General features: G+C 42.9%; 1 protein-coding gene across 2 annotated transcripts in view; it reads right to left on the bottom strand.

The window, feature by feature from the left end:
* Positions 1 to 9,627: 9,627 nt before the first annotated feature.
* The window catches only part of GLB1 (galactosidase beta 1), an 82,076-nt gene continuing 64,115 nt past the window's right edge, over positions 9,628 to 27,588 (bottom strand). For both annotated transcript variants that reach the window (XM_033131944.1, XM_033131945.1), the window contains exons 15-16: positions 27,063 to 27,314; positions 9,628 to 10,209 (exon numbers count right to left, since the gene is read on the bottom strand). In XM_033131944.1, coding sequence (XP_032987835.1) covers positions 9,940 to 10,209; positions 27,063 to 27,314 — 522 coding nt within the window. In that variant the 3' untranslated portion in view covers positions 9,628 to 9,939. The remainder of the gene's footprint in view (positions 10,210 to 27,062; positions 27,315 to 27,588) is intronic.

Below are 27,588 nucleotides of genomic sequence, written 5' to 3'. Positions count from 1 at the left end.
TATACCAGTTTATTTGTTTGTTTGTTTTTTGATTTGCATTTTCCATCCTTTAACTTTCAACCTTTTGGTATCCTATGTTTTCAATTTGCTTTCTTGCAGACACTATATAGTTAGGTTTAAAAGATCTATTCTGCCAATCTTGGTCTTTTAATTGTTATAGTTAGTCCATTTATATTAATGTGATTACTGATATAATTGTGTATAAATCTTAGTTAATGAATTCTAATTATGCTACCTATTATAAGTTTCTTTTTCTCTCATTTCTTCCCTTTTTTTTTTTTTTTGGAGAGTATATTTAAAATTTCAAAGTTTAAAAGAACTCATTTACTTTTGCCCTTATTTAGATATTACCCGAAAAAGCCTCTAAAACAAACAACCACCACAACAAAACAAAGTAGAAGACTTTTTTTATATTGCTCCTGTCTTATAGTTCTTGTTTTTGTGTATTGTAATTCAATAATGTGAGGTCCACTAGCCATTATCATGATTGTATCATGAATTTAATATTTCTTTATATTTATGAACAGATTTACCACTTTGTTTTGCTCTTTGCTTTTTTACATCGTAGATTCTCCTTTTAGAGTCACTTTCCGACTTTTCCTGAGGTACATGCTTTCGTATATCTTTCAGTGAGAGTTTCTGTTCATGCTTCTCAAAAAATGTCTTAATTTTGCCAACATTTTTGAGTGATAACTTTCTTGGGTACAGAATTCTAGGTTGGCAGTTATTTTCTTTCAGTACATTGAAGACATCATTCTGTTATCTTTGGTCTTTTATTTTTGCTTTTGAGAAATCCTTTTTCAGTCTATTGCTACTCCTGAAAGGTAATCTTTATTCTCTGACAACTTTTAAGATGCTTCTATTTGTTGCTGGTGTTCTACAGTTTTATTATGATATGTCTAGATCATAATACTCCTTTGCTGCATTCTCTCTATCTTCTTCTTCTGGAATTCAGATTAAACATATGTTAGATCATCTCACTCTATCCCCTATGTCTCTCACCACCTCCCCCCATGGTTTTCTTTTTGTTTGTTTGCTACATACTGTATTTTTTCTTCTGATCTGTATTCCAACCCTCTAATTTTCTTTTCTACTGTATCTAACCAGCTCCCAAACCTACACATTGAGTTTTAAATTTTGGTTATTTTATTTTGCAGCTCCAAAAGTTCTGTTTAGTTCTTTAACAAATCTGTGATGTTTCATTATAGAGTTTCCTATCCTCTGCAAATATTTTCAAGGTTGTTTATTTGTCTTTAAATATTTTAGAATGCTTATTTTAAAGTATGTCTCATAATTTCAATATCTGAAGATTATATGGGTATTTTACTGCTGGTTCTTGTTTATATTGCTTTGTTTTCTTATGTATTTGAATATGACTGCTCCTTGACCTTGAAAATTATTTGGGGGGATTTCTCAGGATGTAGAATGAAGGTTCCCTTATTCCAAAGATGATTTTGAATTTGCTTCTATCAGACATAAAGGGCATTATTAGTTCTGTATAACACTTTAATTCATTGCCTGAAGTTTATTGGACTATCTCAGTGATGCAAATTTAAACCACAAATCCCTGGCCTGTGCTCACAACCTATCAGGGATTATTATCAGGGATAGGTTGTCAGTTATTCCTGCCTTGCTCATCATCAAGGAAATTGTCCCTATATCTCCTGGCAATTCAGAGAATGGAGGGTGATTTCTATTTATTTCACTTCTACCCTGAGAATTATAGCCACCCAGTTTAATGTGGGCCAGTCACCTGTTAGACTTCCCAATCTTATGAGAGAATTGGGATTCTCTAGGCATTGACTTCTGTGCACCTTGCCTCATGAACCCATCCAAAATAGTTTTCAATTTCACTGTCAGTTTACTTTGGATCATCAAATGCGAAAATGTCTCTCAATGATTTATCTCTCTTTCTTACTATCCTATCAGGTTTTCAATTCTCTATGATAGAGGATTGTTAATTTCTCCCTGTAGTTCAGTCATATTTTTCTTTATATATTTTATTTTATGCACAAATGTTTAGAATAATATATCTTCTTGATAAATAGTAATTTCATAATTTTTGTGGTGACTATTCCTAATGATGCTTTTAAATTAAAGTTTGGTGGGTTTTTTTGTTTTGTTTTGTTTGTTTTTGATATCACTTCCACGTGATAAGAGTCAATGACTTCCAAGCTTCAAGAGTCAATGTGTGATTGTTCACACTCTCTTTTGCTTGCTTTGGCAACTGTGAAAGGAATGAATGATCCAGATGATGATTGCTCTGTCAGCCTGGGTCCTAGTTTGAAAACAAACAACAAACAAACAAACAACAGTAAACTGAGACCTCCCTCCCCTTTGACTGGCAAAGGACATGTAAAAAGTATGAGAAAGAAATCTTGTTTGAAACTACTAAGCTTTGGGTATCATTTGTTACATATCATAACTCAGCCTATACTGACTGATACAGAAATATTGGGCTCATGTTTCAAAACTATTATATTCATCATACAATCATGTAAGACACTTCACATCTAGCTCCCTGATTCCAGTGCAGCCCATGTGTTCTTAACATTGTCCATCCCCATTGCATACATTTCTGTGAAAGGCTCTGCTCTCTTTTAGCTCTGGCCATCAGCATATGCTGTTAACTTTACCTGGAATGCTTTCCCCCACCCTTCATGTATTGAAGTGTTGCTCATCCTTCAGGTCTCAGTTGAGAGAACTATAGCAGATGCTGATGATACTCAAATCTCCTTTAGGTACTGGTGTACCCGGTTTCTGTGAGCATTGGCTTCTAACAGTTCCTAGATGCCCTCTTCTCCTGTTTCTGGCCAACTCCCCACCATCTCCTCATAGCACAAGTAGTTCCTTCTCCCCTTTAGGGGCATCCTGCAGCCAATGGCTGGTTGACATGGGGGGGTGGGTGGGTATAAAATCCTGGCCCCCCTGCAACCTTGGGGTGCAGTTAATATGTGTGAGCTCCTTTTGAATTAGCAAGCCCAAGCTGACCTACTGACCTCAGACACATGAGTGAACTAAGCCAACATCAGCAGAGCCTGGTCCAGATCAGAACTGCCCAGGAGAATCATGAACTAAACGAACAGTTGTTGCTTCAAGCTGAAGGTAGTCTCTTTGCTTATCTTTAGTCCCCTGCCCCATATTCTTCCCTCTCTCCCTTTCTCCTTATAGCAGCCCCTCTATAAACCATATGTGCTCAAACCTTTGTCTTAGGTTCTGCTGTAAAACAGAGTCCCTGACTGCCTGGGCCTGGACTAAGAAGTCCTCCTGTGCTGCTTTCCTACTCTGTACTATCTTATACTATCATGTGTACTATCAGTGCACACGAGATTGCACTGAAACTGTTTACTTATCTCTCTTACTAACCGTAAACCTTTTGAAGGCATGGGCTATGTTTTTATTATTATTGCTATTGATAGTAGCTCTCTACTCTTTAAAAAAAAAAAAAGAGAGATTGAGAGAAGGGGTTGTGAAATGATTGCTATTTTGTCCTCAAGGCCCAGCATGTATTAGGTACTTACTAATAGTTGAATGAATGAGTGAACGAAGGTTGTCCTTGATTTAACAAAGAGATGTAGGATATAGGCACTTTTGTAGAGTATATGGGAGATAAATAACATTTTCATAAAGAATGGATCTGGGGGGGGGGGGCGGATGGCTCAGTTGGTTAGAGTGCGAGCACTTAACAACAAGGTTGCAGGTTCAATTCCCGCATGGCTGCACCCCCTGCAACTAAGATTGAAAACATCGACTGGACTTGGAGCTGAGCTGCACCCTCCATGACTAGATTGAGGGACAATGACTTGGAGCTGATGGGCCCTGAAAAACACACTGTTCCCCAATATTCCCCAATTAAAAAAAAAAAAGGATCTTGAATACTTTTCAGGTTCAAAGACCAAGGACTGAAATTATAGGGTATCTGAAATGAAGAAGGAGAAATTCCACTGTATAAAAACATGGGGTCAGAAAATGGCCCCAGAATTTTGTTACCAAGAGAAAGAGGAGTAGTTGAGACCAAAAGGATGTTGAAGGGCTCAGTGAGAAGGGTCTGAAAGTGTGGTTCACTCCTGCTGTATGGCTTTTGCATTCTACATGTGTTACTATATATAGGTAACAGAGGCACTGAAATTTTATACCAGAGTGAGGAGTTAATTATTCTTAAAAGCATGGCTCTATTTGAATACCTAAGATGGGTGACTCCTCCCTAGTTAGCAAGAGGAAAAATTCTGGTGTTCAGAGAGGGAAATAAATCAAATAATTATCTTAATCTCCTTTCTTCCTAGCTTCCACTTCTGTTCTCCTGAACAATCAGAATTCCATCTTTAACCAGGTTGGCTTCTTGAGAGTTTGTAATGAGACCAACATGAATTTGCAATGACTTCAGGACAGGACCCAGAGGGTGTATTCCAATACCTGTCTCTTATCACAATCTTTCAATAGAAAGATAGACAGAACTAGTCCTCTCCCCATCTAGCTCTTCTTTCATGTAGATATTTGTCATTTTGTTCAACATCATTTCGTTGTAATGTTGATGAGATGCCATAGGAAGCTTAACTTTCGTTTATATCAATTAGCATATGTTAAAATTGGTTTTGTTATACGGCATTTAGCTTCCAAGAGCCGATCAACAACATTAAGAGAGAACTTATACTGCAAAACTCTTGTCTAGTGGAAAGATTTGGCATTTAGGTTCTAGGCAATCGCAAATTTAGAACAAAACCATGAAAGACTCATGGGGGAATCTGGGAATGGTTCAGAGTCATCTGATCCATGACAAATGAACTCTTTGGTTCACAATTAGTTTACCCTATTTGTTTCATGCACACGTATGTTGGTGTCTACTGAGCATGGCCGAGAGTGCACAGATGAGCCCAGTCCCCCACAAGAAAAATTGTGAGGTTCTTATCATCCCAAGGGCTCGATCTAATGTCAGTCTGCAGTGCTTCTCTGTCCACTCTCAGCCTCCTCAGGGAAGAGCTCCTTCTGGGGAAAAATCAAAAGTCACCATTTGACTTCTCAACTGTAATTCCGTGTAACATCGCTCTGCTTACTGCTTTCAGAGAAACCCATTGCTCACAGAATTTTACAGCTAAGTTGCTGGGGAATTTGCTGAGTGTCAAAGAAGAAATTAAAGTAGAAGAGAGGCTGGACTCTACAAGGGTGGGTTTTGTCAGAGAGGGAGGCCCAGACTTGGGAGCAAGCCATCTCCAGGTGTGGAGGATTCCTTACTTCCTGTTCTGTGCCCTACACATATAGGCCATTCTGCTCAAAACACACACGCACACACACACCTCATGGGTCATTCACCAAAACCTGGGGCCACAGCTCACACCTGGCCTGATAGCAAGCCAGGCAGTATTGCTGAAATATCGTTCTTCTGTGTTTTGAATTTTCTCAAATCAAATACAAAACTTTTCCCTTGTAGCCCAATCAATCAAAGCAACCTGCCTATGGGAAAAGAGGGTGGGGTTTGAAGGCAAGAGTCTCAGTTTCACACCCCACTCCCCCCAGTTTTGGGTCAGTCACAATCCTTCCTACCTCTCAATTTTCCTAAACTGCAAATTGGGCTGCACATAACCTGCCCTATTCCTTCCAAAGGTTCTTACTAAGACTCAGTGAGATACTGTAATGCGAAATGAAACATTAAGAGTATTTTACTAATGTTATTTATCATTATTATTATTATTATTCTTCTTCTTCACTGTCACAGGAAAAGGCCACCTGGAGATGTTTTGGTTGACAGTCCCAGCTGAGCTCAGACTTCACGTCAGCCCAGCCCAAATGCCACACATGCAAGTGAGGGAATCTCCAGACGATTCCAATACCCACCAGAGGCCCCAGATATCAAGGGACAAAGACAAGCCATCCTGTACTTGCCTGTCCCAATTCCCGATCTATAAAATCACGCACACCACACAATAGTTGTTTTATGTCCCTTATGAAAACTTGTTGAAGTGATTTGATATGCAGCAACAGACAACAAGCAAAACAATGATGAGAAATGCCCTTTGGGCTAGAAATTCAGTCTGTTGGCACTGGAAAGTTGCTTACGTTTTGAGAACAAGTAAATAAGAGGCTTTAAGGAAGTGGGGCACTGAGGAAGCCACACTGAGGTCTCTGAAGTCCAAATTCCATCTTGAGTCTTTCGTGCAGGCTCAGGCTGTCCCCTCAGCAATGCCAGATTAATGCCAGAGGCCTTGATGGATGACGCACCTTCCCCCTTTCTGTGGAACCTCCCCCTCCATCTTCTGGTCTGCGTCCATGTTTTATAGTGGACTGTCTCCTTCACCTTTGCATCCTGCAGCCAATCACAGTGGCTGGTCAGGAGAAGAGCCAAGTTGTTGAACTAAACACAGAGGATTACAGGGAAAGAATGGTGTGTCCTGGGTGGTATTTCTTCTCCCTTTGTCCCTCAGGTTTCCACATGATCACTTACCCGCTTCTATGAGGAATGTGATGGGAAAGAATCAAATTAGCACTCAGTAAGCACCTACTACGTGGCAAGGGCCGTGTGAGGTGCTTTGATGATTAGTGCATTTGATTTTACAATCCCATGAGGTGGAAACCACACTTAGGATATAAGGAAACTGAGGCTTGTAAGTGAACCACCTGTTTGAGATCACACTGATGTTAAGTGATGGAGCAGGAACATGAACCTGCTTCTGTCCTCGAGTCTGTCCTGTTTCACCCAGGGAGACAATGCTGCTGCTGGGTTGGGAGTTCAGAGGACTGAAGCTTGTGGGAGTCTTCCTCACACCAGGAAATCCCCTGGGGGAGCAAGTAGAGCAACTGTCTAGGGGGTTATCAGCTCAGAATCTTCACTGGGCATTTATAGACAACTAGACGGCTGCTGGGTGCCCAGGCTTCGGGGCCAGGCGGCTGGAAGGCGAGGGACAACCCAGAAAGTGATGCTCAGTCAGACCAAGAGCAGAGGCTGGGCTACCCCCAAACCACCTCACTCCAATTATCTGGACATTGGCCAGACTTTTCCTCACAGCCCACGAGCTATTGGTCCCCACTACCTGTCTATTCTACCATAGCCCAGACAGAATCCCTCACACTGACTAAAACAGTGATTTCAGAAAATGACTTTGTTTCTCTCATAAGGCAAGAAACAAAGATCACAAAAGATCATTTCCTATTTCTGTCATCTGACAGAAGACACATTGCTTATTGGGGAAACAATGAAAAAAAACCCAAACTCAGATTAGTGGTAAACAATTTCATTCTGAATAAACTGGATTTGCTGAGAAATAAAGACTGACAGACTAACAGAGACCAAATAAATAAATAAAAATAAAAAAAATAAAACATGAAGAGACAATAAACAGCTTGAGGCAGAGCCGGGAAAATAGAGAAGACAGAAGAAGGGATGCTAATTCTGGGAAGGACAGGGCTCCACTGAGTGCCACGCTGAGTGCCACTCTGCCACTACTTCATTCCTTGCCAGCCTCTAAAAAGATGTTATGAAATTGTTCAGCAGTTTCTTAAAAAGGTAAACATATATTTACCATATGGATAAACAATTGCACTCCACAGTATCTACCCCAAAGAAATGGAAACATGACCACACAAAGAATCGGACGTGGACGTTCAGATCAGGATTACTCATAACAGCTCCAAACCGGAAACAAGTCAAATGCTCATCCACTCACAAACGGATAGACAACATGTGGTATGTTCGCACATTGGATGCTCCTCAACAATGAAAAGGAGCACAGAATGTGCTACAACATGGATGATCCCCAAACAAAGTTATGCTAGGTGAAAGAAGTCAGACACAGAAGACTACCTGTAGTGATGCCATTTACAGGAAATTCCTATAACAGGCAAAACTATAGAGGCAGAAAACAGATTAGTTGTTGCCTGGTATGGGGATGGGAATGAAGACATCCTGCCTAAGAGAACTTTCTGGGGTGAAAGAAGTGTTCCTAAACTGGATTGTATCTGCACCACTCTATCAATTTAGTAAAACTCATCCAACTATACCTTATTATGGGTGAATTTTATGGTATGCAAATTACACTTTAATAAAGCTGTTTTAAAACAAGACGTTGTGCAGGTCATATAAATCTGGGACACATATAACCAACAGTACAAAGGAAAAGGCCACGATGTTCGTTATAAGGATGACTGAAACTATGGTCCTCTTCCAAGATCTACTATTCTACACCATTGTAGAAGGTACATGTGTGCCTTCAGAGGTAGTACAGATAGTTGGACGGGTTGGAAGTAGAGTCCAGGGTGGTTCTATTTATCTATTAAGAGCCTGTTTTCCAGAACATGACATCCTGGACAAGGGAAGTCTTGGTGCTGTAGAAAGGGGAGAATCCCAAAACTTTGCCTCACATTGACAAGACAAACACTCTGACTTCGGATGGAGACAGACTGGAATCCAACTCCACATTTTGCTGAAGCTTTAAATGTTGCCACCTGTGCAGTGGGCTTAGTGCTGCCTCCCTTAGAGTGTGGTTCCAAAGACTGGATGAGAGAACGGAAGGGAAGTGCACACTCTGACATGGTGATCCCGCTCTACCGCCAGAGGCTTCTGGAGACTTTGTGCTGGCCTCTGAGACAGGAGGTGCAGTTTACCTACGTACACAATGCTTTAAAGTCAGCTCCCATTTTTTTCCAAAGCTTATCACTGGGCACAACTCTTGAGCCTCACTTTATAAATTTTTGGTAACTTAGCTATGAAAGGAAAAGTAATGAAATGAGGCCATGGGTCGATGCAGTATTTACTTCACCCTGTGGGATGCCCAAACATCACATGATGCAGAACATCGAGAAACAGATGCAGTGGAAAACGGTCCTACAGAAAGTTCTAGCCTCAGTTTGTCTCAACGCCCACAGCTGGCTCGACCAGTTTCAAAACTCTCTGTTGACTTCCAGATCCTCATTATTGATGTCTATGAGATGGGGAAAAATACACTGTCATAAAAAAATGTCATAGATTAGCATCAAAAAAATTTTTCCTTTCTTCCTCCCTTAAAAAATTTACAGTTTCTCTTTAAAGGATTTAAAACACAGGTAAGCAAAAAAAAAAACTGAGCAATCTCTCAAACACCACCCAGATCTGATTAACATTTTTGTTTATGTTGTTCCAATCCTTTCTTATAAAAACATAAGCATGGATTGATATATCATGTAGGCAGTGTGTGCCTGGACGCTAGAGCCAGACGACCTGGGTTCAAACCCTGTGTCTACCACTTACAGCGGTATGGCCTGGTAAGTCTGGGGGGAGATGACAATACGTTCCTCAGAGTTCTTGTGAGGGACGAGTGAATTGAATATATAATATGCTCAGAACTTGCATATTATGCGACACCATGCCCTTGCCTATCCGAGTATGTACATAGCACAAGCACTCCTGTGTATGCGTGTCTACTGACACGTGTGCAGGCCTGTACTGAGAGTGTGGATAGGTGCAGCTGTTACGACTAAGCACGCAAAATGGGATCACACTTCAAATAATGATCAGAAAAAAAAGAGCAGTCCACTAGATCAAACCAAGACGATTTTCCATTCCTTGGAAACCTCAAGTTAGTGAAGTGGCTTATTCAGCCCACTCAAGTCTAGTTATGATTTAAATCAGAACCTCTAATTTAATACCCGCTCAACATTAAAAACAGTAACGTCATAAGTGCAAATTTTATTTAACAAAAAGACAACATGATTTTTCCAAAATGAAAATTAGAGACACCTCGAAAGCCTCTGTTCCAACTCTTCAGGGACACCTGTCCCCTCCTCTGCTACCGCCCTCATCACACGCGGCCCTTGGCTTGGCTCAGGCATCGCAAGGCTGCAGGGAAACCTCAGGTGAAAATACACAAGCGAAATCTATTTTCTAACCGAACGCTCCAGTGAACGGTGCTGCTGCCAGAGGGTACGTGAGGTATGTGAAAGGCTAGAACTCCAAAGGGTCATAGGCTTTAGTTGTCATACGTGGTCCAGTCCTGAGTGTTGATTATACACGTCTCGAAGGGGATGACTGTAGGTCACAGCTGCACTGATAACTGGCTTGTCCACGAACTCCACAGTGCACAGTTTCGGGTAATTGTCACTGCAGGGTGCACGTTCCAGTTCCAGCGCTATGATGGTGTTTGGGGCCGATGTCACCAGGATATGCTGTGGCACAAATAACGTCATCTGGGGGCCCCGTGCTGGCCAATAGCGACCAAGGTTAAAGCCATTAATCCACACCTGACCCTTGAGAGAGAGAGAGAGAGACAAAAAGAGAAACCATCAACCCCAACGGCACTAATCCCGAGGAATAGGAGAGCCCTGATACACGTGGGCCAGCCAGCAGTGGCGGGGGCAGGAAAATGCCCCGATAAAGGGGCTCTCCCGCCACAGTCAGGGTCTGAGAACCAGGCCCAGGCCAGTCTGGGTTCCAGCTTCTGCTGAGATGATGGGCCAAGTCAGGCAGAGGCTGGGTGGGAGAACTCACAAGAAGTGTCCCCAGATACCCACTCCTGCTTCAGGAAAACACATGTTTGCGCCCTCTGACTGGCTTCCCAGCCACACATGTCAGTACTGGACGACACTGTGACAGTTACACCAAGTTTCTGGATTTCATCCTGGGTCCTGGAGGACTGCCTATCTCCACATAGCAGCCGCTCGCTGACTCTTCCGTACTCAGAGAATTGCCAAGCGCCACCTCAAGGAAGTGAACTGTCCTTTGCTCTCCCGCCTAGAGGCGGGTCTTGACCATGCTGTCTTCATGAGTAAGGTGAGCACAGGGCCTGCAGCCTGAGAACACAGGTCTCAGGAGTCATCACCAAACAACCCCTCAAGAAGGATGTGGCGGTTGGTGGAGGGAGGGACAGGGGTCCTCCCAGTTGAGTGTCTATTATTATTAGTGTATTTTAATGGTTTTCACACTAGTATCAGAGTGAGGGTAGCATGCTTGCTTTGAGGGGCAGAGGCAAGCTTACCAGCTGCAAAGACAATTTCTGTGAGTAGCGGAAGCTGCTTCCGCTACAAAGCTGAGAGTGGTGGAGAACCTCCTAAAGAACAGGGACCGTGTTTGGGTGTGTCTGCACAGCCTGTCTGCATGTGCTAGGATTTGCTCAGAGGGTAGAGAGATAGAGAGCCAAGGAGGGGCGATCACACACATGAGAGAGAAAGGAAGAGAGGGGAAGAATATGTGGGAGAGGGAGGAAGCAAGCGATAAGGGGAGAAGGAAGGGAGGAAGAAGTAAAAGAAATTGCTACCCACAGTGGCCCAGATACAGGCCATCCTCAATTTAGTATGGGTCAACTTAGGATATTTTGACTTTATGAATAGTGCAAAGGTGATACGTATAATAAATGACATGGGATAGTCAACACGTTAGTATAAAATAGGCTTTGTGTTAGATGATTTAGCCTAACTGTAGGCTAACGTAAGTGTTCTGAGCATGTTTGAGGTAGGCTAGGCTAAGCCGTGATGTTTGATAGGTGAGGTGGATTAAATGCACCTTTGACTTAATGATATTTTCAACTGATGACGGGTTTATTGGGGCATAACCCCATTGTAAGTCGAGGAGCATTGTGGGGGAGGGCACCCTGGAGGGGGCCCAGCCATGGCTGGCTCCTGCTGAGCCCTGATCCCTAGCACGGCTGCAGTCACTCACCTTAGAGCTACTTAGGTGCTCACCTTTAGGTACTTCTCAGCCTCCAGGTGTCCCTTTTATTTCAACTCCCTAAGAATTTCCTCGCTGAGTTCAAATCTTAGTCCCACCACTTACTGTGTCTAACCTTGGGCAGGTCCGAACTCACACCGGTAACAGGGGACAGTGAGGGCAGGAGGACGCAGTGCTCAGCACGGTGCCTGCTCAGTGAGAGGTAGCACTCCTCACGCTGCTCAAATGAAAAGCTCTGGGCATTTATGTGCCCACAAAAAGAGGCCAGTGATTCAAAACCACCTGTCTGTTGGAGTAAGTCATTTAGAAAATGAGTGACAGTTTCACAGTACTCAGAACTATGTTACTCTTGTTTTTACCCCGGGATAAGCTATCTTGATCCATCCTAAAAGGCATATACAACGATAGCTTTACCCGTTGTTTTTTTTTTTTAATTTTATTTTTATCAGTTTAAAATCTGTCGGTGCCTTGTTTTCACAGTATTAACGAACAGCAGCAGCACTTCACTTTTGCGGTCAAGGGGAGAGGTGGGTTCAAAGGTAGATTAGTGAGAAGGAAGACTCTGTGAGCAGCACATGAGGGATGGCCTGGGCGACACGAGCTCCACACTGTGTTCCCAAAAAAGGCCAAGCCAACCCTTGACCAAACAGTAAGGTGAACAACGTGGAAGTCTGATTCCTTCTCCCACCTAAAACTCCACTTCAGAAGTATCCCTGTGCTGAATCGGGCATGTCCCCCCGGAAAGCTGGGAACCGCTTCCCTACATCCCCTCCTCCAGAGGGTTCTGGGTCAGAGTTGGCCAAAAGAGGACCTTCTTGAGATTGGGAAGGTGGATGGGAAGCAGCAGCCACTGCTCTTGGAGTCACCATGGCTAGGACCGCGGCGCCTGCGGGTTCAGTGCATCCTGGGTCTCCTCTGCTCCATGTCCAGCTCGTTTTCCTGGATTCTGCCTGGTTGACCAACAGTCCCAAGACCTCCCTGTGTGCTCCCCAAAATTCTGGTTGGGTGGCTGGACTTGCTCCTGAGGTTCCCCTGAGGTGATGGCTTGACCAGTGCAGGAGGGTTGATTAGCATTTCCGCCCTTGTTTCTCTGACCCAGCTTCCAACTTCCGTTTTCCCAGCTCCTCCCACACCTGTGTAAGTTCTAATTCCTACTAGTGAAGACTCCTAGCAGCCCCATTTCTCAGGCTGCCCTGTGACTGATAGACATAACCCCAAACTGTCATTCCTAGTTGCTAATCAAAGTTGATATTATTTTTCGCCTAATCACCTCCAAATTCCTTTGTCCCCCAAATTATCACCTGTTGCCCATTTTGAGCCTTCAGCTGCCATATGAACTCTGCCTCCCGACTCACCCTAATGACTCTCCAATATGTAGGCATTACGCTTTGCACCTGCCATCTAACTTTCCTCAAACCCACGGTTACATCTTCTCTGGCCTCGGGTATTTCTCCAAAGCTATGAACTTCTTCAGGACAAAATGTCCCTCCACTCTCAGCTCTTAACAGAGAAGAATTAAATGAAGTTTATGGTGGTTTGGTTGCCCTTCCAAGGGACAGGAATGAAGAATGTGGAAAGAACAGGTCATAGACAGATAGCTTAGAGGCACTGCTGTTCAACAGAACTTTCTACAGTGATGGAATGTTCTGTGCTGTCCAACAGAGTAGCTCTGTGCACTTGATAATGAGCACTTGAAATGTGGCTAGTGCGAATGAGGACTCCAACGGTCCCTTTTCATTAATTTAAATGTAAATGTAAACAGCCACATGTGGCTAGTGGTTCCCCTGCTGCACAGCATGGCTGAGGTATGGTGGAAGGCCTGTGAGGTCACGATCAGGTCACAGTCTTTCCACTTCTCTCACCCTCACAGCCAGTTTTCTAGAGCAATGCTGTCTTAGACGGCTGCAGGCTCCTCGCAAGTCTCCCAGCTTCCTCTGTCAACTCCAGAACCCCAGGCTCCACACAGTAGCCAAATGAAAATCATATGCTTTGCATGCGTTCCTGCTTCTCACCTCCGTAGCATGGCCCACAGACCCACGCCTGCTTCCTCACCACCCCGTCCCTGCCACTCTGCCTCTTCTTCACTCATCTCCTCACTGGACTTTCCCCCCATTACGTTAAGACACCAGGCTTTCTCACTGTGCACTAAGTATTCCTCATGACTGTTTCCCCAGATGGAAAGCCTTCTGATCAATCAGGTCTCAAGTCCATCATCACCTCCCCAGAGAGAAGAATCACAGTCACCCTCCTGACTACTGGGCCTTCCCTTCCAAGTCACTCACCACCCCTTTAATCTCTTCTTTTCCTTCTAGTTACTGTCTCAGCACTCAGCACAGTGATAGTCTATGTATATACCTAGCGGCACAACAAGATAACACTGGTTGATAATTCTGCCTGAGAAAAGATTCACTGACGAGGTGAAATGAAGCCCTATTGAAAGAATACTTCATATTCCTCTGCTTAATAAGAGTTTTAGATAACACTATTTACTGGGGAAAAAATGAAGTATTTGCACTCCTCCTTGAATAGCTCTGTGATTGTTTTAAAACACGATTTAGTAAAATTCTGAAAAAAAAATCACTTAAAAAGAGTCGAACTTTAAAAAATTCTATTAAAAAAATATATACACTGATTTTTGTTTCTCTTTAAAAAGTCATGCTGAGGGGCCGGCCCGGTGGCTCAGATGGTTGGAGCTCCATGTTCCTAACTCCGAAGGCTGCCGGTTCGATTCCCACATGGGCCAGTGGGCTCTCAACCACAAGGTTGCCAGTTCAATTCCTTGAGTTCCGCAAGGGATGGTGGGCTCCGCCCTCTGCAACTAAGATTGAACACGGCACCTTGAGCTGAGCTGCCGCTGAGCTCCCGGACAGCTCAGTTGGTTGCAGCGCGTCCTCTCAACCACAAGGTTGCCGGTTCAACTTCTGCAAGGGATGGTGGGCTGTGCCCCCTGCAACTAGCAATGGCAACTGGACCTGGAGCTGAGCTGCGCCCTCCCCAACTAAGACTGAAAGGACAACAACAACTTGAAGCTGAACGGCACCCTCCACAGCTAAGATCGAAAGGACAACAACTTGACTTGGAAAAAAGTCCTGGAAGTACCCACTGTTCCTCAATAAAGTCCTGTTCCCTTTCCCCAGTAAAATCTTTAAAAAAAAAATGTTGAAATTATTGGTGAAAGGGGAGCACGCACATGCTGGTAAATGTGATCTAAAAGGAGACATACTCTTACTACAGTGAGCCCCACTGGGCCAAGTATTTGTAGAGTGAACACCAATGGCTTTTGGGGCTTCCCGGGGCTGTCCCAGCTTAAAAAGTTCCATGACAAAGTCTGGCTTCCTCTGACCATAGCTTGACCCCTGACAGACTCCCCATTCTTTGCCATTATTACCATGGTGATAATAGTATAAATGTTAGGTTCTGGAAATGCCTGACCAACTTCTTTAATCAGACAAATCTGTGTCCGTTTGTTTTAAATTCTTTAGATAAATACCATCCTCTCATAACAATTTAAAGCAAAATTTCCAATACTGTTTTAAGTCATAGTTTAAATATTTTCAAGTTTGGCTGAGAGTTCCTTCAAAAACAACAAACTCGGGTTAAATGTTGATTTTTGTCATAATCTGAAAGACATTTAGACACTTGGAGAACTTGAAATTGAAAAGACAAAAGTCTTTTCCTCATCACACACAATTCATGAATATTTGTAATGCTAACTTGGGAGAAAGAATAGAAAAAGATACTTTTTTTGCCAAAAGGTAAAATAGTGCGGGGCTTGCTTAGATAAGATGTTAATACATTTCACTGCAATACACAGGAGAAAATGAATTCTCCCCTTCCTTCAGACCCAAGGGGGTCTACAGCTGATGCAAATCACACTCCTTTGCTTCCTTCTTGATCTAAGAGTATTAAAAATTTTAAAACCTTTATGGTTCCTCTGTATTTTAGGACAAATGCAAATAGAATTGAAGTCATGAAAACCTAAAATATTAGCATAAAAGATGAATCACTTTGTCCACTATCGAACTCCAAATATAAATTCATTTCCTTTTCAGCTCCCAAAAGTCCCATCATTGCTTGACCCTTTTTATGGAATACCTCATCTAACAACAGTCATCATGCCTCACATATCTGGAACAAAGCTAAGAACTAGGGAGTGAAAATTACCTCCAGACGGCCATATAACATTTGGTATGTAGTCCATCCACTAAAAATTGTAGGAAACCCTCCTTCACTCACAGCCTATCTACTCCTGTTTACACACGATTTTCCCAAGTTTTGTTACTAAATTAATACATATTCGTAGAAAGAAATTTGATTATTTAGTTTCTGAGTTCATAGGATTTGTGACATGAAAAACAAATTAGATGGGAATAGTAGATTTTATAGGGGGGTAAGAATAACTGTAAATCAGGCCAAAAAAGTTTAAAAAACATATCAAATTCAGAATGAAAGAAGGGTCAAATAGTGCTGAGACCTGTATGGCAGATTGCAAAAATGGCCACAGTGCTTTGCAGCCACCCCAAACCCCCATCGAGAGGCAGAATCTGTTTCTCCATCCCTTAGATCCAGATGGTCTAATGACTTATGTGGGCCAAAGAATATGGAAGAAGTGACATGTGAATTCTGACTTGGGTCTTAAGAAGCCTCAAACATTTACGTTCTTTTTTTGAACCTTGCCAGCACCACGAGAACAAGCCTGGGCTAGCTTGGTGGATGACCCCGTTGCCTCAGCAGACAGCCAGCTATCACCCAGGAGCACAGCCTCCTCAATGACTGGCATACCCAGTGAGGTCAGCAGAAGAATCACTCATTCTGCCAATACTCGAAATGATGAGCTGAATTAATGGTTGTCGTTATAAACCACCAAGTTTTGGATGGTTTGTTATGCAGCAAAAGCTAACTGATTCACATCAAGGAGCATTAGCATGCGACTTTTCGGTAAAGTAAACGATATTCATAAACCCAATTTAACAATAGTAGAGTCATCGTCTACTAGTTAGTTCCTCTTTCACTAATCAGTCACCAAATCCGGTCAGGGCTACCTCAGTTGTATTTGTGCCTCTCTCAGGGTTGTTGTAAATGACTAAGTGAGATGACACACGTGAGCACTCAGCACAGTCTCTTGCATGCAGTAAGCGCTCAGTGGTGTGGCTGTAGCTATTATTGCCCTCAGCTGGACCCTCCCTCCATCCCCACGGCTACACTGAAATCCCAGCTTCATCCTTCTCCTGAACCACTTCTCCAGCAGAAAAGCAGGTTTCAGGGCGATGAGGAGGAGCAGTTCTGTTTTATACCTATCAGGTTGGAGGTGTCTATAAGACCCCCAATGGCAGGCCTCCCCTGGTGGTTGGATGTGGTGCTCTGGGCCCTCAATCATACTGAGTTGGGTATTACCGACACATCTGGTAGATGACAGGCCCTGAAAGTGTAAGGAGGGGGCTCAGCATCAAGCCCTGAGGTCTGAAACCTAGAAACTGAAAGAGAAGCCTGAGAAGGAACAAAGAAGGGGAAGAAAAACCAGGAGAAGTTTGGTCACAGAAGTTAGGGGAAGAGTTTCAAGGGAGGAAATCGTTACCCATATCAGATGTTACTTGACAAGAGGTCGAGTAAGACCTGAGAAATGCCTAGTGAACATACCACCATCTAGGCGCCGGTGGCCTTGGCAGGAACAGCTTCAGAGGAGTGTGGGAGCAGAAGAGTAATTCCTACCCATCGTCCTCCGTTCTGGAGTTAGTTCTACCTGTCGGGGCCTTTTTCTAACAGCTCCAAACCTGGGACAGGTACTTTACCTCTGCATTCCCATAACAAGCACTGAATACATACCTTTAACTTACACTGTAATCTACTTCCCAATTTGTACAGACTTAAAAAGACTGCCAGGCCATAAGAGCTGGAAACGTAGATGACATTATTCCATTGTATTGAATGCAGATTTATTTATTTATTTACTTATTTATTTATTTATTTATTGCTTGTTATGTTTCCAGATTTTATGGCCACCTCTTTGATTGATGGGCAAGAATGGATAGCTCCTCTTGAATAATTAGTAAGTACTTGAGACTGAACATGCCCAAAACAGAGCTTCTGATCCTCCGCCTGCTCTCCTACAGTCTTCCCCAGCTCAGAAGCTGACAGTTCCATCCCTCCAGCTGCTTGGCCCCAAGCTCTGGAGTCTCCCTTGACTCCTCTTTCTCTCCACCACCACTCATAATCCTTCAGCAAAGCTTGCCTTTTCTTTTGTATACAGGTCTTGCACATCTTTCAATCTACCGGCACCCAAGTCCACAATTTCTTTCTTTCTTTCTTTTTTTTAAATTAAAGTTTACTGGGGTGACAATTGTTAGCAAAGTTACATAGATCACAATTTCTTACAGGATTACTGTAATAGGGTCCCATCAGGAACCCCTGCTTCCAGCCTCACCTCGCTGTAATCCACACCCCACTGAGAAGAGATCTTCTGAATGTAAATCAGTTCTTTCACTATCTGTTTAACACCCTCCACAGGAGCAAAGAGAAGCCAAATTCTTTATTCCCACACCTGCGCCACCTCTAGCTCCTCATCTCCCACACTCTCGCCCTTGCTTTGGCCTTTGCACTCACTGTTCCCTCGTTCTGGAATATTCTTCCTCTGGCTCTTCACATGGATGACTCAGTCTCATCCTTCAGGTCTCACTTATTGGTCCTCTCCTCCTAGACGCATCATCCCTTGACCGCTCTGTAGGTGTTGGTGTTAAAATATGTCCAGAAATTCTCTGACACTTCTCTCTTCAAAAGGCAGAACCTAATTCCCATCCCTACAACAGGAACCAGAATTAATGGCTCTCTTTTAACCAACAGAATGTGACAAAAATGATGTTATGTGATTTCCAAGCCTTGATTATAAAAAAGGATAGTTTCTGCCTGCCTTTCTTTCCTGGATCGCTCACTCTGGGGAAAGCAAGTCACCATGTCATGAGGACACTCAAGCAGCCTGTGTGGGGAACAACTAAGGCCTCCTGTCAACAGCCAGCACCAAACTGCCAGCTATATGAGTGCGCCACCTCGAAGTGGATGGTCCAGCCCCAGCCAAACCTTCAGATGGTGCAGCCATGGCTGACAGCTTGACTATAAGTGCATGAGAGACCCTGATCCAGAACCTCCCAGCCAGACCAATCTAAAATTCCTGACCCACAGAAATTGTGAGGATAATATATGTTTATTACTCTTTCAACCCACAGAATTTTAGGGTGAAATGTTACACAGCAATCGATAGCTAATATGCCATATAAGATCCAACATCTTTACCCCTATACCTTACTTTATATCACATTATCACATTTATATTCTTCCTAATTATCACGATTATCTGAAAACAGTGTTTTATTATTATGTTTCCCTACAAGCAGTGCCCTTATCTCTCATGTTTACACGCTCAACAGCCAGTCATCAAGTTCTTCCCCTCTGGTACATGTTACACACTGTTGCCACATTCATTCAAATCATTTTGATGCTTAATACCTGCCCTAGTTCTACAAAGTTCTCAAGGTAATGTCCAGATTCCTTCACACATGAGGCCACAAAACCACCTTTCCAATGCATTTTCTACCACTTGCTCCTCACTCTTTCTGGGATATTTTATTTGATACCGATCAATCCTCCAATTCTTTGGACACCATCTGGGTGTCCAACAACTCAATTCTGACATCATCTACCTAGAGCTGGTGTCAGATCCCACAGGTTAAAGGGCTCAGTCCCACAAGGCTGCCCCCATTCAGACACTGGTCACAGTTCTCAAGACACCTGTGCTTCTGAACAACAAGCTATAAATTGGGGGTTCCTAAGACCCCCCTGCTTAGGTTCAATAACTTGCTAGAATGGCTCACAGAACTCAGGAAAACATTTTACTTGCCTTTATGGCTTTATTATAAAGGATACAACTCAGGAACAGCCAAATGGAAGAGATGCATAGGGCAAAGTGTGGGGGTGGGATGCAGAGCTTCCAGCCCTTTCTGGGCGCACCTCCCAGCACCTGGATGGGTGCACCAACCCGGATGCTCTCCAAATCTCCTTGTTCTAGTTTATTCTGGAGCTCCATCTCAAGCCTCCCCACGCCCCACCCCAGAGGTTGGGGGATGGAATCGAAAGTTCCAACCCTCTAATCACCTGGCCTGAGGATAAGACTGGTGACAAAAGGGATTTTTTTTTGTCAGCCCTTTGTTATAAATTCTTATTTTGTGATATTTTTACTCCTTGAAAGAGGTAATGTTTGCCTTTAAAAACTAAAACTGATTTTAGTCAGTATTCCATTTTGATTCTTAGCTTTTTGAAGCATAATTCTGGTTGAGGAAAAGTGGGACATTATCTTACCCCTCTCACTACCATGCTCTGTTATACACCCAAACCTACAGAGGATATTAATATGAGACTTATCTACATCCATCTGAAGGAGAGATAAACCACACAAATATCACTGCATTGGCAGAACAGGGCATTTTAGGTATGGTGCTTATGAGACAAAGCACTGCCTACCTTAGAGAGTTTGCGGTCAGATAAGACTTCTGTGCAGACACAAGCTGGCCTTGTGTCTCTGGGACACAGCAAAACATACTTGACTTCTTCCCACTGGAATCCCAATTGACGTTCAAGCATTTAACCAGAAAAGCCACATTCAACGTAAGTAAAGCCGAAGTAATCAAAAGTGATTTTTTTTATCTCATGAATCACTCTTACCAGTGACTTCAGTCTGGAAATCAAGGTAGTTTCTTTACAGCAAGTGAATAGCATAAGCCAAGAGACTGGGGACAGGAACATTAGCAGGGCTGCCCTGACCGGGAGGGTTAATGTGCCCAGAGGCAGAGTGTTAGAAATGGTCCTTCATCCATCCTCTCCCCACCCCTGCATCTTCCAAAGGGCTCATTCTTCCAAAAGTCAGAACTCGGTGCGCTGTTGGGAGTGGGATCTCTCTGTTCTGTGTGTGCTGATCATTCACAACCTCAGGAGCAGGCAAGCGTTAGTCCTCAGCAACAGGGGCCACTGCTCAGCAGAAAATAACAGGAAACACAGATGTTCTGTTTTACGTACGATGTATGTAGTCCTCTCATTTTCAGACCTACGTAACCCAGGTCCACAAATCCTCTGGATGGGCCTGTGTTTGTGTGTGTGTTCGGATAAAATTCCCTCATTTAAAGTGTATAATTTAGTGGGTATTATTATTATTATTAATTAATTGATTTATTTTAAGGAGGGCGCAGTTCACAGTGGCCCATGCAGGGATTGAACTGGCAACCTTGGTGTTATTAGCACCACGCTCTAACCAACTGAGCTAATGGCCACCCAATTTAGTGGTTTTTGTATACTACAGAGCTATGCAACTGACACCACAATATTTTCATCATTCCAAAAAGAAACTCTACACCCTTTAGCAGTTATTCCCTATGCCCTGCCCTCCACCCAATATTCCCCTTTCCCTGCTCTCAGCAATCACTAATCTTCCTGTGTCTATAGATTTGCTGATTCTGGACATTTCGTGTAAAGGGAATCATACCATATATATGGTTTGTGACTGGCTTCTTTCATTTAACATACTTTCAAGGTTCATCCATGTTGCGACATGCATTAGTAGTTCATTTACTTTCATTGCCGAAAGATATTCCATCATATGGATATGCCGCATTTTGTCTATTCGGTTACCAGTTGGTGGACATTTGGATTTTTCCACCTTTTGGCAATTTTGGATAATGCCGGTGTGAACATTTGTGTACTAGTTTTTTGAGTGGACATATGGATTAGGTGGACGTTTGGGGTTCTGAACCCTCTGACGCATTCACACGTATTGTGTGTATATGTCCTTTTCAAACATGAAGGCGCAGAACATTTATCAGACTGATGGAATAAGTCAAGAGCCCCCACCGAGATTAGTTAGCACAAGCTCCTCAGGGGCCTTTGAGGCCTCGTACAATGCTGCCTGCCTTTTCATTTGAGCCGTCAAGTCACATAGACTTGGGGCTCAGGGAACTGTTCCCTCACCGGCTTCTGTACTTCATACTAGATCCTTAGCTCTCTGAACCCCTATCTACTCATCTGCAAACTAAAGAAAATGATACAACATCCTACCACATTTGCCACTCTTGATGATTATGGAGATAGTGTCTTTCAAGTGTTGAGCAGGACGCCTAGGTCTGTAACTCTTGGGTGTGACACATTTATGACCTGGCCAAGGTGAACCCCCTCTAACTTCCAAAATGTCCCATGCTTTCCTATTTCTGCACTTTGCTTCTACTATTCTCCCACATGAAATTCCTTCCCTGACAAAATTCCCTCTGATTCTGATGAAGAACCTTCCATCCTTTGGGTCTGTTTCAAGTTCTATCTAAGCTATTCAGTCCTTCTCATAATTCCTGTAACACGTATGTTCTCTTTCTGCTTTGCAGCTCCAGAAAGTTCTTTCTCCTAAGGCACTAAGCTGACAACACTTAGTGAGCAATGATTTGTTTGAATCTTCTCAGCTGCCTTGGCACTGCATCCGCAGCACCAGCAAAGCCCCTCATCACTAGCAAGACTGCCTGAGGGCCTACACTTTTCCCATTTCTTCACAGAGGCTTAGCCACACAGGTATCTGTGCACCCGTTCGCCTGAAAGCGAACGAGAGCACCCAGGCCCAGGAGGAGGGCAGGATGGTGAATAAGCTGGGCACATTTTTAAAATGTCCCTCATGAACTTTATGACCCAGTGGATGAAACTAGGTGCTAATCTAAGTGTGATAAAGCACCATGGTGCTGAGTTCAGGTGGGCACAGAGGGGCTGAAAGGAGGATGGGGCCAGTCCTTCCCTGGACTAAGGGTCTAGGAAGGTTTCATAGAGAAGTTAATACCAGTCTTGACAGATGAATATGTGATGGCTAGGTGGGCAGAGTGAGGGAATGAAAAAGCATGAACAAAGGACATATGTGACACAGCAGAACACCCAGAGGGAAAAGGGGAAAAGAAAGGTGGGGAGAAAAAGAGGGAGCAAGGGAACAAGATCAAGCCTGCTAGCTAACGTGGGAACATCCAGGGAGGGTTTTACTTTGTTTTTAGGTCCTAGAGACCCTAGATATCACTCCTTTGCTGCAACCCAGGACTTGGCAAAGAAGACAGAAAGGCTGACACATACCGGAGGAGAAAGTATGAGAACAGGATCTTGGCTGGAGGAAGAAGGTGGGGAGGGGATTCAGAGCTTACACTTCCTCCTAGAGGCCCCTGGGCAGGAAGTAAGGGTGGAGGCAGAGAGATAAGTCTGACAGGAAACCGAGGGAACAAAGGAGTTACACCTGATAGGGTCGAGGAGGGTGAGTCCTCAGCAGGAGGTGGGAGGAAGAGTAAGGTGGCTTAAGGAGAGTGCTGGAGGTTAGAGAGGCCATATGGGGAAAGGGGGAGAGACAAACCAAGCACTGCTGGGCAAGCTAGGGCCCTCCAGAGGCTGGAGACAGAGAGGGTCGTGGCTCTGATGAACGGGCTGGAAAGGTCCCCCAGCAGTGCCCAATTACTGGTGAATCAGCAAAGGCCAATGGTAGATGGACTAAAGATGGAGGATAAATAAGTAGACAGAGTAGAAGGGTAAGGGGGCCAGTGAATGAACGGCTCTTAAAAAAGGATAGCGATGGGGTGGCCGATTGCTCAGTTGGTTAGAGCACGAGCTCTTAACAACAAGGCTGCTGGTTCAATTCCCGCCTGGGATGGTGGGCTGTGCCCCCTGCAACTAAAGATTGAAAACGGTGACTGGTCTTGGAGCTGAGCTGTGCCCTCCACAACTAGATTGAAGGACAATGACTTGGAGCCGATGGGCCCTGGAGAAACACACTGTTCCCCAATAATATTCCTCAATACAATTTAAAAGAAAAAAAAAAGAGGAAGAGAAAATAAATCAAGAATTAAAAAAAGAAAAAAAAGAGGATAGTAGTGGCGTCTGGGCTGGACAGGGAGGAATTGCAGCCTTAATGGTGGAGAGTTTCAGGTCATCAGTAAGATCCAACAGCAGGCTTGGGAGGCATGAAAATTTGGGGGAATAGAAACATGGCCAGAGAGAGGATATTAGAGCTTAAAATTCCAGAGGTATATGCTCACCAAGATATACCATATGCTAGGTCATAAAACAAGTCTCATTAATTTAAGAAGATTGTAGAACCATTTTCACAATTTAATTCTGGGACATTTCTATCACTCCCAAAGAAACCTCATACCCATTTGCAGTCACTCTCTATTTATACCATCAGCCCTAGCAACCATTACTCTCCTTTTTGTCTATAGATTTGCTTTTTATGTATATTTCATATAAATGAAATCATACAATATGTGGTCTTTCATGTCTGGTTTCTTTTACTTAGCATAATGTTTTTCAGATTTATCCATGGTGTAGCATGTATCAGTAGTCTGTTCCTTTTTATTATGGAATACTATTCCATTGTATGGATATACCACATTTTATTTATCCATTCGTATGTTGATGGACATTAGAATTATTTCCAGTTTTGGTTTATTATGAATGATGCTGCTATGAATAATCACATATAAGTCTTTGGGTGGACATGTTTTCATTTTTCTTGAGTATATACCTAGGAGTAATATTGCTAAATCCAATGGTAATTCTATGTTTAACACTTGAAGAAAGCTTTAAACTGTGTTCCAAAGTGTTTGTATCATTTTACATTCCCACAAGGAATGTAGGATGGTTCCTGTTTCTCCACCTCCTTGCCAACATTTGTTATTGTCCATCTTTTATTATTATAGCCATTATAGTGGGTGTGAAGTAGTATTTCATTGTGGTTTTGATTTGCTCTTCCGTAATGATTGATGATGTTGACTGTTAAGCATCTTTTCCTGTACTTATCAGCCATTTGTATATTTTCATTGGTGAAATGTCTATTCAAGTCCTTTGCCCATGTTTTGATTGGGTTGTTTGTCTTCCTATTATTGAGTTCTTTATATATTCTTTACATATTCTGGATACAAGTCCTTTGTTAGATATATGATTTGAAAATATTTTCTCCCAGTTTGTGGCTTGGATTTTCATTTTCTTAATGATTTCTTTTGAAGAGAAAACATTTTTAATTCTAATAAAGTCTAAATTATTAAAATTTTCCTTTAACAATCATGCCTTAGGTGTCAAATCTAAGAAGTCTTTGCCTAACCCAAGGTCATAAATATTTTTCTCCTTCTTGTAGAACTTTTATAGAGGAATTAAATTAGAAATCAATAAAAATAAGATAAGCTAAAAAAACCCCACAAATATATGAAAATTAAACAACACATTTCTAAATAATGTATGGGTCAAAGAAGAAACCTCCCTGTGAAATTAGAAAATATTCAAACAGAATGATAATGAAACTGCATTTCCATAAACATGTAAAAAGCAAAAAATATAAAAAAGCATTTATTAAACACACTCCATGTGCATCTTTTGCCCTCTGCTCTCCTAGCTATTAACATACCTTTTTCCTCTTCTTTTTTAGAGTCAAACTTTTGAAAAAGAATGTTTATATTCAAGTATCCATATTTATGTTCATGTGTTCATTTCCTTACCCTACACTCCTCCATCTGCCTTGCAAATGCTTCACTGCACTGGCATAACAATTATTGAGGGTCCCGGTGACCTCCTTGCTGCTAAATCGAGTAGAAGTGCTTCTGTCTTCATTTCAATTGTCCTCTTGGCAGCATAAATGCTGGCTTTCCTCCTACTTCTTTGGTCTCTCCTCCTCACTCTCTGTCATGTTTATGTCTCTCAAAGATTAGCCTTAGGTCCTCTTTTTTCCTCTGCATCCTCTCTTTTTAGAGGACTTCATCCATCCCATATCTTCAATGACCATCCATACACAAATGATCTTATCTGTATATTTCCAGTCCAGGTCCCTCCTTTGAATTTCCTACCCATAGAACTAACAGCCCTCCTCCAGTATCTTCTCAGAGCTATTCTCAAAGACTTCTCAAACTCAGTTTGTCAAAATCTACACTCATGATCTTGCTCTCCCAGCTCAAATCTTCTTCTGAAATTTCTTCTTTCCGTAAATGGTACCATCTGACCAGCTGAAGCCTGGGATCTAAGAGTCATTTGGGATACGTCCTTCTCTTTAAACCCCCATATCCAATCCATCATTACATTTTATTGAATTAACTTCAAATATCTCTCAAATAGTTGATGTCATCTCCATTTTGGCTACCACCATCTCAGACTCTCAAGGAGACGATAATCCAGCTTCCTAGATAGTTTCCCCTGAATTCACACATACCCTCACCCAACCCATTCTGCAGCCTGGGGTCAGAGAGGCTTGTCACATCACAGTCCTATCATGTCACACTCCGGCTTCAGTGGCTCTCAACATAAAGACAAAACTAATGTGATTTAATTGGCCTATTCCAATCTGGTCTCTATCCCTTTTCTAGCCTCTTCTCTGAACCACATGCCCTTTTCTCTGTATCTCATACATTTGGGTCCTTTATCAGTTCCTCACACTCACCATTTTCCCCTCCAACCACATAGCCTTGGCACACGGTATCTCTTCTGCCTAGAACATGTTCCTCTCCCTTTTTTGCCATGTTAATTCCTATCTCTCAAATATCACTTCCTCAGGGGAAGCTTCCCTGACCTCCCTGACAAGGTCAAATGCCCCAATTATTATTGACTCCCAATATTTTTTCTTAGTTTCATCACTTAATTTTGGTAGTTTCATCACTTAATTTTGGTAATTACCTAATTTGGTTTTTCTCCTCAACTTGGCTGTAAGTTCCATGAAGGCACATCTGGTTTTATTCATTATTATATCCTTAGTGCATGGCACAAAGTTTGGGAATATAGTAGCCACTGAAAAAATTTTGTTGACTGAATAACTGAATGATGGTATGGTCTTCAAGGATGAAAATAGGACTTGATATAGAAAATGACAGTGAAGGAAGACAGGCTAATATCTTCAAAAAATAAAGGGGAATGACCAGGCCAGTAAAATGGCTAAGAAAGAGTTAAGGATCATGTAGACAAAGGTGGATGTCCCAAAGGCACAGGGCTGCATGAAGGTGGGGTGTTATGGGAGTATGAAGTTAGGCATGGATGAAAGAAAAACAGGCTCTCCTTGGGATTTCCCCCTTTGCCTGGACCAGATTTTCTTCAGGATAAAAAGGAATGTCCCTTATAATCAGTATCAAAACAGGCTACGATTTTTCATAGAGGAAGCGGAAAAACTGTCATTCATTAAAGGAAGTTGTCAGTCAATGAAAATGGGGCAGATGGTGCCACCTCCAAGCTGGCTATTGAATCCCTGAAGATCTGCCATGGTCCCACTCCTGAGGAATGGGTAAACTAACACAGAAAAACTTTCACTCCCCAAACTGCCACACAATGTTTCATTAGCAGCTCTTTTTGATTCGTTCTCAGACACTAAAAATCAGATATTTGAGGCTTGAATTCAAACACTTTCCATGAACATGTGTACCTTGGTCCATCCAGGAAACGTGATAAAGGTGTCCTGTGGCAAGTCTGGAATCTCACTGGGAATGGAGAAGTTCCCCACATAAAAGGCCGGGAGTGTGTAGTTAGATGAGTCGTAGGCACAGGCTTTACCGTAGCACCTGCTCTTATTGCCATGCCATCCCCCCAGGTGGCGCACTGCGTTCTCAGTGTCCAGCGGGAAGATCATCCAGTCCGTCAAGACACTGGAGTTGAGGGTCAGGTTAGAAATCAGACCCTGCAAAGGAGAAATAGGGCAATGAACTGGGGTGGGAAGGAAAGGGCTTAAGTGTCTCTGCGTTCCAGTTCTGAATTCCTGGGAAAAACAAATTGGGATATGAAACACCAACAGTAAACAAGACTCAATCTGTGTTGTATATCAAAGTCACACAGATCTGGCTTGAGGAGAAATCACTTCTCCTTGGGGAGAGGTACATTTCCCAAACCACAGCTCTCTCTTTCCTTTGGAGGCCAGAAGGTCCCCACAAAAGGTCCTGCCTCTCCTGAAAGGG

This window comes from Rhinolophus ferrumequinum, chromosome 17, assembly GCF_004115265.2.
Source record: "Rhinolophus ferrumequinum isolate MPI-CBG mRhiFer1 chromosome 17, mRhiFer1_v1.p, whole genome shotgun sequence".
Lineage (NCBI taxonomy): Eukaryota > Metazoa > Chordata > Mammalia > Chiroptera > Rhinolophidae > Rhinolophus > Rhinolophus ferrumequinum.
The sequence above is the reverse complement of the archived record's forward strand: the minus strand, read 5'-3'. Positions and strand labels throughout refer to the sequence as shown.